At 22.6% G+C, this 12,975-nt stretch overlaps 1 protein-coding gene across 4 annotated transcripts in view; it reads left to right on the top strand.

The window, feature by feature from the left end:
- LOC108000730 (hexokinase type 2) overlaps positions 1 to 12,975 on the top strand; it is a 48,895-nt gene that overhangs the window by 30,085 nt on the left and 5,835 nt on the right. For 3 of the 4 annotated variants that reach the window (XM_017061273.2, XM_062085359.1, XM_017061271.3), the window contains exon 2: positions 11,738 to 11,900. In XM_017061273.2, coding sequence (XP_016916762.1) covers positions 11,738 to 11,900 — 163 coding nt within the window. Of the gene's footprint in view, positions 1 to 2,510; positions 2,944 to 11,737; positions 11,901 to 12,975 lie in introns of all 4 variants that reach the window. The other variant, XM_062085360.1, reaches the window with a different exon arrangement.

Raw genomic sequence — 12,975 nt, 5'->3', positions numbered from 1 at the left:
ATTCTATATATTATATGTATTCATATATTTATGTGAACATATAATGGATGGAAGTAACATATATCACAAGATTGTTAGAAACGATAATTCTTTGACGATAAATGCAATGCAAAGACATTATTTAGAATTCAAGTCATACGCAATAGAAGAGCAAGCATGATATTTGTTGCGAGCTATATGATATCAGTGTAATAATACACAAATTGACTGAAAGATTAATCGAGTGAATTGCGTCTTTGTTTGTTAAGCTGTATAATATTACCGCAAAGAAAAAGAATAAGCATGGGCGTCATAAAAACAATTATTGAATAAAGTGAAGAATTGTTTCGATCTCAAAAAGGAAAGATATGTTATAATATTTAATTTTTATTGTGTAAAAGTTATTGAATGAAATGACGGACAATTGGACATATTACTTGTATAGTAGTAGATAATAAAAATGTTGAATCATCGAAGGTATTCAAGTGTCACGTTTCAAGTTTCTTTTATAAATATCTTAGAAACGTTGCACGTGTTAATAGTCGCATAATCTTGATGCTTGAACTGAAATAACGTAACGATTACAAATATATACTTGAAATTTGTTTAAATCGGTGTATCCTTATATCAATTTATATCACTATCGATTTTTGTCATATCATATGTGACATTTTTTTTGATAAAATAAGAAATTAATTGAACATTAAACATTTTTAAATTTTATATAAGAGCTGGATATCTTTATTATTCTAAAGTATCACTAAGTAGGTTTAAATAGTTTAACTCTCAATTCTTAAACAAGTGGTGTTTGTCTGCTTGTATATAATAGAGTATATAAATGATACTCCATTAATCATTTTATAACTCTGTTAACTATAATATACGTAATTTAGATTAAAGAATAAAAAATGAAAAATAAATATTGAATGAAAGTAATCACAATTACAACTCCAAGTTAAAAAATAATTAATCAATATATATATATGTATATTATTACATATATTACATATATCGATGATTCATTTGAACGAAAACACGAAATAAGAATAAATATATGTCAATTTTTCGATTTTATCGCAAATCTTTTAAATTGGTAATAAAATAACTAATTATTTATCAAAATGGAATTATTAAATTGAATGCATAAATTATAAAATGGTTTCTAGACATTTAAAATCTTAACTATAATTTCATCATTATAACATAACGAAAAATAAATAGAAAAAACGACTGAAATCAATTATCGATTTATATAAATTATAACAAAATTATTATTTTTCATAAAAGAATAATAATTAATGTTAATTATAGACGATCTAAATTCGTAAATTTTAACGCAACAATGTAACGGAAGCGCCTTGAGTGATGCAATCGTTCCATCGAAATTGTAGGCGCGGAATCGTGTGACCTTTCTGCCCTTGAGAGGACGAGCCTCCATCTCGTACACGGCACATTCACCGATAGCGTTTCGGATAATAACGGAGCGAATGCGGGGAATCACCCCTCTTTTGCCCTTTCCACTAGTCATCTATCCCACCAACGCGGTACTACGCAGTGCCGTATCACGTATCGTAGAATCCACAACAAGCATAAGCAAGAATTAATTCAATTTTTATAAGACCTCATATTATTGACTTATCATATTTGAGTTTATTATGTAACTCATTATCGGTTCATGAATGACACGAGCAAAAATAAGAGAGAATTTATAAAAAAGTATATTTATACTTTTCCTTCTTATATCTTATGGGAAATATAGATATTAAAAGATTTGGAAATTATTCTGAAATATAATACGAATTTTTTAAATTTGTATATATTGATGGCTAATATAAATTATAATCATTCAATTGAAACATATACATTTTCAATGACTTGAGTCTTATCAGATATGTACAGATATAAATCAAATTGAAAATTAACTGAAGCAAGATACATTATCGATATTAATTTTTTATCGAATCTAAAAATTTTTCAGAATGACAAAGGAAATATTTTTGCGAAAAATTAAATAATTACATTATTGTAAAAAAAATTTAAGTAATTTTTTCAAATATTAAAGATTTCTTATCTAATTTTTTAATTAATTTAAATTAAATTTATTTATGAAGAAAACCGATTATTATTAAATTCTACTTTTTATTATATTTTATTATTGAAGTTGTTTTTTTTCAATTGAATGATAAATAAATGCGTGAACAATGAAAACCAATTATCGACAACTGTTCAAACAGATCATATGATAAACATTCAAATTTTCGATCATATATTATCATATTTTAACGTTACAACAATTTTTAAAACAATATCTAAAATATTTTTCAAAGAATTTTCATAAAATAAACCAAAGATACAAACATAATTTTCAAATTATCAAAAAGAAATCAAACATTGCTATCAATGAGTTACTCTTTCTATAATATCATAAATTTTCTAATTTTTTAATTTATAAGATTCGTATATTCCTAAAAAAGAAATAGATTAATAAATACGATTTAAAATTAGCGAAAAATTTTCTCGATCGGTATTAGGAATCCTGTAGTATCCATCACTGGCCTGTCCGTCTCCTTCATGGCCTCTTTTCTTCCCACCACGTTCGTCCATGGAAGTATAGGTACGCGCGTGAAACAGGCGCCTTCGTGCTAGTAGTCGCGATATAAAACTCGTGAGGCACACTTGTGAACGACAAATCGTACGTGGCTATCTGAACGAAAACGTAGTTACTGTCACGCGCGTGCACAAACTCGTGTGTTCGAATTCACAACGGAACGTGTTGCGTAGAGAGAACCGGATTCGTAACAATTCCTTGAATCATATTGTGCTCTTTTTCTATCTTACTTTCTCTCTGGACCGTGTACCAAAAAAGCCTTAAACACGAAGCTTCTAGAGGATCATAGTTCGGGGTGCAACGAGGGGAGGGCAATGAAAACGTCGTTATCCTCCAGTGACATGATTAAACAGGAGGTGAGCCAACACGAAGATCGTTCACGAAGTAGTATGGCTCGTGTAACGAAAGACACAGCCAGTTTTCGTGTCGATCGATGGAATTTCGTTAATATGTTTGTCTTTTTTTGTGAATTTGTGTTTTGTATGAAACATGAAAAAAAAAAAAATTGTGTAATAGAATTTATTTAAAAAGAGGGATTCTATCTTTTTTTCGAGCTATTCTTCATATGTGGCATGTCATCGTTCGTTTGAACTTCGTTCCATGAGAACAAATTACGAATAGAAATGTTTCTACATCAATTTGCATGTAACGTGTAATGTGTGTTTTACAAATGTGTGAATCTATTCATTGTAAAAGCAGTTAATCGGTTAATCATTATACACGTTAAATAGCATAAAATATTACGATGTCTATAATTAAAAGAACAGTGGGTGATAAAAAAAAATGTGTTTTCGATCGTATCAACCGATAAGTAAAATAATTTTTACGAATCATGAGATATTTGTGAAACATCTTGAGGCGTCTGCTCAGTCGACAACACCGACTGTCACGGGTGTGAAAACGAGTTTGAGTTGAGAAGTTTACAGCCATAGGCTATTATCGAATATCATTTTTATAAAGTGTCTCAGAAACGTGACAATTCGGAACTCATATTCTTATCGATTGGAATAATCATTGAAAAAAAGGGAAAGTAGCACGCTCGATGTTACCCGCGAATATATATTCAGGATCGATAAATACGCGATTTTATACATGTATTCTTAATACATGTGCCACGTACTTATGTATAAGATATGGCATTAAATATTTTATGGATTAATAATAAGTGAGGATAAAAAAGTTCGAACTTTTTTGAAAATGAATTAATTTTCGTTTCTTATATGAATTAATGGTATAATTTTACGCAGTAAATTTTAATTTAATAACACGTGATTTGTTTAAGAGCATACAATTCGATATATAATACGGAATAGAATTTAAAGTTATAAAAATGTCAAATTAACAAATAAATTATAAATAGGAAAATTTTTTTTTGAAAAATCATAGAATTTTAATATATAAAATATATTGAAATAATATTCGATAATCGAAGTTACGTACTATGCAACGTGTTGCATTGATACACATATAACGGTTTTGTTCGATAACCAAACGATTTCTTGTATTACGGAAGAGCAAATCGTAACTGAAAGTATTTTCGAAAGCTATGTCCAGTAATAATACATGCATTCGTATTCGTGATTGCAAAAGAGGTCATCGTACTTTGGAGAAATGTTTTCATCCTGCTTTGCCTGCCGGCCTTGACACTCCGACTATGCGACGTGTGCGATACTCTGCCAGAAATAGTAAATAAAAATGGAGTTGCGTGAGACGAAAAGTAAAATAAATTCATTTCTGCTATATATGTTTTCACACATATTTTCGTGAAAACATTTAAAATGTAGTTCGTTATATTGCATTTCTTCTTCTATATAAATATAAATATAATTATCATTATTTTGTGAATGAGAATTGATTAAATCTCAATAAGCAGATTGATAATGCTTATTCCGCGGAGGAAGCGATTTCAATGTCTTGTGAGTGGATTTGCATACGAGAATATTGCATAAACGTAGAATATATAAAAAGTCATCAGTTCGACTACTGGTGGCATTCCACCACGTGTACTTATACGAATCACTGTGCATTGGCCTTTGGACATTCTTCCTATAGCGTGCATGTGGCCTATGTACAGTACATGCTATACAATACATTATACTGTTCATTCATAAAGTCCTATTGGTTGGCAAGCGGGTGTGTCGATGACGTCGTTACTAGATCAATGCCATATCTATGAAGAAAGGGGGAAATTGGCGGGAATTTCGAACAAGGGACAAAGTATATTTCGTATATTTAAAGGGTTGATAGATGTTTTTGAAATTTCATTATAATTCATAATAATAATCATGCAATAATGTATCTGATTATATATTGAAATTTTTATAATAAATTATTAATCATCTTTTATATATTAGTTAACAGTTAATATATTCTTATTGAAATTTAAATATTTAATATGAATTTCCGAGTTAAAATGAACAGTTGCAATGTTCTTCATGTTTACTAGAGTATTTACTAAAATATTGATTTATTGATTTAATTTTACAAATATATGAAAATAATATAATTCCATTTTTATTAAAAATTATTAATTTAATTATATCATTAATTATATGAATTTTTAAATTATATAAATTTTTAAATAATTATAAAATATTGGTTTAAATATTATTGAAAAAATAATAATAATTCCAATATATATTTTATTAATTTTTCTGCATGTTCTAATTTTTATTCTAAGTTTTATTGGTTTTTCAGAATATATATATAGCGCAAATCGAAAGAAATAAATATCTTCAAATTTCTAATATTTATGGTATATATTTGTATTGATTATTTTTTTGATAAATGATAAGAAAATATTATAAAATATTAAATATGTCTTATTTTAAAATACTGAAAATGTTTATTTTTAAACAAATTTTTTTTAATTAATATATAACTTTTATCAGGAACAAATGTTGTGACATGCTGTATTTAAAAATTTTTGTTTAGTGATTTTTAAAAATAGATTTTTTGAAAATCATTTTTGAAAACTTTTTGTTCTTTACTATATAAAATTTTTTATAAAGAAATTCGAATTATATTTGAAGTATATTAAAAAAAATTATAATTTTGTAAAAAATCTTAATCATTTTATATATTAATTTTAAAATAATAAAAAATTTAAGCAAAAAAAAAAATATTATAATTGATAATATATAAAATCTAATGAAAATAAAATTGAAAAGTTCAAATATATGTTTAAAAATATGCTTAAAAAAAAAAGTTTTAAAAACTTTAAATTTTTGCTTTATAACACTTTAAAAAATTAATTTTGTAGAAATTATCTTTTGTCTTTTTTTTCATTATATATTAAAAAATAATTCTAATTTTTTCATTCTATTTTTATAAAGAATACAAAGAATTAACTTAATTCGTTAGCAAGACGCCCTCTATACATATCTAACCTAAAGATCCAAAGACATTTGTTTCATATTCGATTGTTCGCGAAAGATTCGTGAAGCGATAGAGAGATGAACGTGCAGTTGCGATGCATTAAACAACGAATCACGAAAACCGCTTTAATAATCCCGATATTCTACGTTGACGCAAAATTGTCAAGGCTGTTCGGAGTCGAAAGAGTGCGTCCGCATGTGGCCGATTTCGCTCGAAAACTCTCACGTGCGAACTGTTTACAGCGCAATTATCGATCACGAACTCTGTGCCAATGTGTCATGACCCAAATCGTTCGATGCTTCTTTTGTTCTGTTTGCTTTTTATCACCAATAGAAGGAGCAAGATGGAAATCGATGAAAGTCGATAAAAATTTCGACATTAACGTTAAGGTTAGATGTATCGAAGTCGATCGTGTTCGGAAATATTTGATTTTTTTATGGAGAAAAAAAAAAAAAATTAGGAAACTAGGAATTATTAAAATTTAATTATTAAACTAATTAGGAAACTAGGAATTATTAAAATTTTTAATATTTTTGACGTTTAAATCTTTAATTTCGAATGATAATTCTTCTAAAGAAATTACTATGTATTCTATAAGTTTGAATTTTTATTTCGTAAAAATAAATAAATTTAAGAAAGAAAGGCAGGTTATAATTTCGTTTTCTTTTAGGAATCTTTTCTATTAGAAATTAAATAGAAAAAATATGGATTGATATCTACACAATTAATTTAATAAAATTAATAAATAAGAGATTTATTATAAATAACGATTTTTTATGGACAAATAACTGAAGAGTTAGTTAGCTTTTAACTTCTTAATATTTTGTCTAAAAAATATGAAAAAATAAAACAAAATGTTAAAATATAAATAATTCATTTTATGATTATGATATTGAATTATTTCTTCATTATTTTTTTTTAGTTTATTTTTTATATTTTTATTTTTTTATTCTTTATAGCTAAATTAATAATTAATAATTAACTTCATAAAGTGACATCAACTGTTGATTCATAATGTTGAAATATAAAAAATATAATTTATATAAAAAATATAAATATAAATATAAAATATTTATAATTTAATATTATTTAAATTTAAAAAAATTTTTTTTTTAATTTAATTTAAATATTATAAATATTTTTATAAGATAAACATATATTTTGAAACTTGAATAATATTAATAATAAATAAATTAATAAATAAATGAATAAAATACAAAAATAAAGTATGGAAATTATCTAAATGAAAAGATAATTAATCTATTAATTTTCTCTATTTTATTTAAAACCGATAATTCATGAATATAAATATTCTGTTAATAATATTTAAAAATTTTATAATTTTCATACATAAATATATTTAAATTTTTAAATTTTTAAAACTTTAAAAAATGATATCAAATATTACTGCTAGAAATTAAATTCTTATAAAAAAAAAATCGTAAAGAAAAATTTGTCACAGTTAATAAAAAAACTCTTATCATATCAGTTATAATAGAGTTAGATATCGTAATAGTAATTTGTATATTTCAGAAGTTTGATAATTTTTTTTTTACTTCTTACTTTTTCTATATTTTGAATTATCGTAAGAGACCCAAATTAATTAAAGTAATTAAATCTTAATTAAAGTTAAAAAAATGATATTAATTAGTTAAAATTTTAATTCATCATTTAAATTTATACCTAATGCCTTGAAAATTTTACATATATTATTATACAAGTTAGAAAAATATAATTTTTTTTTCGTTTATTGATTCTTCGTAAGAATAAATCCTAATTTATATGTCAATGAAATAAAATAAAATTGAATTTTTATTTCGTGCATATTAATTATAAACTTATTACAAATTAAATTACAAAATATTGTATTTTAAATTAAATATTACTTTTAAAATTAAATTTTCTATGAAAAAATTCAGAAACATGTTTAATTTTTTATTCTATAAATTTAATCACATTATTTTTATCTAAAATATAATAAGGATAATACATTGAGAATTATTTTTAAATTACAAACTATTTGCATAAAAAAAAATTCTACATATAATAAAAGAAAATTAGAAATATAAATTTATTTACAAACTAAATATTGAAATAATTATTTCAAAATTAAATTATTTACATTTCTGAAAGTACTTATTAAGTTAATTATATTTATAACAAATAATTATTTTAACTGTAATCTATTACATATAAATGTTATATATAATTATCGTTATATAATTAACTTTTTACGCTTCGAAACTTTTGAGAAATATGTTTACCACATGAAGTTTTTAATTTTATTACATGAAAGATATATACGAAAAATAAGTTTTATGTTATGGATTAATGTAGTTATTATTTCATTTTATTAAAAGTTTGATATAAATTTCATGTTTTTTTTTATCAAAAGACAAATATAAGAAAAAAAACTTTTCACAAAGAAGAAAATATATATTGAAATTCGAAAAATTATAGATATTATTGCAAAAATTTTTAATAATTGCAAAAAATAGTATTGTAATTTTTAAAAAAATAAGAGTTCTATAAATATTGTGACTAATATAAAATTCAAAGTGAAAAAAAAATATATTTAATACAATGTATGAAATGTGTTTATTATAATGTTTATTATAATTAAAATAATTGTCCATTTCTCTTTCTCTATATCAAGATGTTTAAAAATTCGAAATTTTTCAAAATATATAATAAAAATATAATAAAATACAATAAAAATATAGTTCTATCGTTTTATTATTTATTTATATTAAGCATAAATTTTTTTGTTTTAAGAATACGAATTTAATTAATAAAAACAAGAAATATAATATTGTTAATCTAATTTTTTTAAATTGTTATTATTAATTTTTTAAATCTCAAATATGAATTTTTATCAGATTTTATTTATTCGTTATAATATAAAATTATATTTTTTTAGAAATATTGAAATATTAAAATATAAATAGCGCGATAAAATTATTGTTTTCCTACTATTGGACAATGTGAATTTTTGACCTATTTTTGAAATTCAAAACTTGAACTTTGTGCGAAGTTATATGTATCAAAGAACAGAATTAATCGATAAAGAATGTGAATGAGAAAAGAAGAAAAAATATAACTGCCTATATCTTTCGACCTATATCTAAGTTTTACATTACATATGACTAAAATTTATATGTAATGTTTAATCAAATTTTACACATACATACATACATACATACATACATACATACATACATATATATATATATATATGTACATATAAATTGATTTTAATAATAAGAAAAATCAACCAAATTTTTTTTCTATAGATTGATTTTGTAATTTTTTTTTTAATTTATAGATGTTTATATATTATATTATATTGAATTGAAAAATTCTTTGAGAGATTAAAGAAAGTGAAAGGGAACACAAAAGCATGTAGACGTAAATTCATTTCATGAAGGTCAATTTATAAACCAGTTTCTTCATTTTAAGATTATTTCAAATTAATTTAAGGTCATTTAGATTGATAAATTAAATATTTTATAAACTTTCATATAAAATTCTCTAATTGATTATAGTTTTTTTAATATAAAAAATTTAAAATTAATATTAATAAATTCATCATTTTAAAATAAAATTTAAGTAGATAATATTTCAAGATTTTTAACGAAGAAAGAAAGAAATGATCCAAAGAAACGATCAAAAAGCTTTAAAAATCTTTTATCATCTTTTCATCGATAATATGTACTTTAATGTAAATCGTTTCTTCCTTTAACAGATATCCTTTGATTGTTTAAATGTCCTTCAATAGAAACCTATTAAGAAGATATTCAAATTTATATATTAAATAATAAAGATCAATAATATTTTTTTTAAGTTCCAAGATTAATAAAATTCAAATATATATTTAAATGAATTCAACGAAAAATATCGTAAATTAAAATTTAGATAATGATAATAATTTTTAAAAAATTTTTAATTCTCAATATTATAAACTTTAATAAATTAAACTATTTATTTATCAAGCTTATATTTTCATAAATATTATTAAACTTTTTGTTATTAAATATTTTTCCTAACATTTTTACATATGTATTAAATACAATTTATATATATTTGCATATTTAAATTTCCCGCGTTTTAATCGTAATTAATTTATTTCTCTTAAATATATTTTTTAATGTTTAAATGCTTCAACAGTAGATAGATTATAATTAATAAATTAAATTGATATTTCATTCTCGACTTTAATTTTATTGACTTATAGACTTATATTTTATTGTTATATCATCGTATATATCTCTTCATTCTCGATAACTCGCCACTCTCTTCATAATTGTCCTCGACTATTGTTCCGGTTTGACCGCCCAGTTTTCTCTGCATGCGCGCGCATCTGTGCACGTGAAGCGCAACAGAAGTGTACAGGAAACTCCACGTGCATTCCTTTGATTCGGTCAGTCGAAAATGGACAATTATCCCTCAAAATGTATTTGTATGATGAAATCTACTTTAATGCATAAATTCGTAGTCTTGATTCATATTAAAAAATAACGATATTAAAATATTAATTTTACAAGAAATTAAAGAAGATAGTGACAAAACAAAATGTAATTTTTGATCACAATATTTTATGAGATGGATTTATTTAATATCGATATAGATGATATATATTAAATAAAGTTATTATTGAATTAATACATTAATTTTATGATTGAACAATAAAATTTAATTTTAGATATATATACGTATAATATAGAATCTATCTCGATTTATATTTAATCTTCTAGACATAATAGGAACGATAGACAAAAATACATAAAACATGTTGCAAAGATGAAATTTATATTTAATTTAATATTTTAACAATAAATATTGCATGTTTTTTTTATTTATAATTTTCCATATAAGAATAAATCTAATAAAATCAAATTCTATTAATATAATTTATTTTCTTTAGTTTAATTATTAATTAAAAAAAATACTAATTATATATTTTAGCTTAGTGTTAGTTCTCAATTTGTAAATGGGACACTATTATCTAATTAATTTTTAATATTTATTTATTTCAAAATAAAAAAATGCTTTTAAATATTATTGTTAAATAATTTAAAGAAAATGTTTTGCGATAACAAAGCTATGTTAATTATTTAAATTTTTCTTATCTATATTCATGTAATGTAATATATATTTACGTAATGTATACGTAAAATGTTAATATATTTGTAGAATATATTTAGAAAATCAATTCCAGAGACTAAAAGAAAAAATAATAAAAATATCGGTTAAGACTTATTTATGAAGCTAATAATTTAAATTTATGTTAAGTAAAATAAAATGATACAGAATAACGGAGATAGAACTATTTCATTTTATGTATCTCCGCCTTTCTAATGGAAACTTATAATTTATAATATAATAAATAAATTTCAACTGATATTTTTTATATACTAACTTTTATCGTTAAATTTTAAGATTTCGAATTCCTAATCTGTTTCATATTAATATTCTATAAATAAAGAAAATTTAAATAATAAACATAATTTTATAATAATAAATAATAATGTTGCACGAATTATTAATATTTGAATGTCACGAAAAAGGATCGAAATTTAAAAAAATATATAGATCTAGTTTAATTTCCCTGAATATGTAACAAATATGATAAATATATCGAGTTATGTAATGTGCAGCTGCACTATCAATGCACACGCATGCATGTACATAGAAATCTTACTGAAGGCCAATTCATAATAGTACCATTATTATACTCAAATCGATAATTCGTTATTATTCCCATTTTTACAGATTAGAGATATCTGTAAAGACTTGATCCTCTCAGATGACAAACTTCGACAGCTTATGGACACTTTGAATGACCAATTACATAAAGGTCTAGCTAAGGAAACGCATCCAACTGCGACAACGAAATGCTTCCCAACCTATGTTCAAGATCTTCCCCAAGGCACAGGTAAGAGGACACGTAAAATTCATATAATCGATATAAAATCGATTGTAGAAAGGAATGATTGAGTTGAAACGAGAAGAGTTGATGAAATGTTTGTTTAACGTTTGTTAATGAAAGAATTTTATTAGGTTTTATTGAAGTTATTCATTGCATAATATAATACATACAGTTTTTCATTTTGTTCTACTAAAGTGATATGAATTATTTTTCAATTATCGATTGTATTGAGTTATGATTCTTGTTGATTTATAACTTTCATAGAGAATATTGTTCAATTTTATTTTTTTTTAAAATTATTAACTTTTTATTGAATTATTTATTCAATTAAAATTATAAAATTTGCTTTTAAGATATTGATTTATATATATTATGTTATAAATGTTATATATAAGTTGAGTATGTTATAAACGATATTACGTGGAGATAATGTAGATCAAAGATTATATTAATCTCTTTTTAATTTCATTTTCAAATTGTATCATGAAAATTTCTTTTGAATTATTTATTGATTATATTATATAATAAATATTATTTTCATTTAATGTTTCATTTTAGTTGTTATTGAAATTGTCAATTTTTTATTAAATTTTCGATTTGATTAAAAATTGTTATTTTTAAATATTAAAGAATTATTTTTGAAATATTGATTGTATTATATAATAGATATTACTTCAAAATATTAGAGAGATATTCAGATGATATTTGATTATTTAAAAATTTTTTTTAATAACTTAAATAATTGAATATTTTAAAGTGCTTTTAAAGATCTTAAAATTTTTGCAAAAAAAAAAATCGACTTTCGGTTATTCCATATTTTATTCAAATCATTGTTTTTATACAGCATTTTTTTTACGTAACCAAATTTTGAAAAAAAGAAACCAATTTTAATTTTCCGATCGTTTTTTAAAATATCAATTCATTTGATTGAAAAATTTCAAGATAATATTCAATTTCAATTAATCTCTATAATTAATTAATTATTTCCAATTATCTATCTAGTTTTGCTTTTATATTTATTTCATATTGATTTTCGAAAATTTTTAATTTTTTAAATAATTCATGTTGTTTTCTAAAACAA

Source organism: Apis cerana, linkage group LG15 (assembly GCF_029169275.1).
Source record: "Apis cerana isolate GH-2021 linkage group LG15, AcerK_1.0, whole genome shotgun sequence".
Classification (NCBI taxonomy): domain Eukaryota; kingdom Metazoa; phylum Arthropoda; class Insecta; order Hymenoptera; family Apidae; genus Apis; species Apis cerana.
This window is presented reverse-complemented; position numbering and strand designations above follow the sequence as displayed.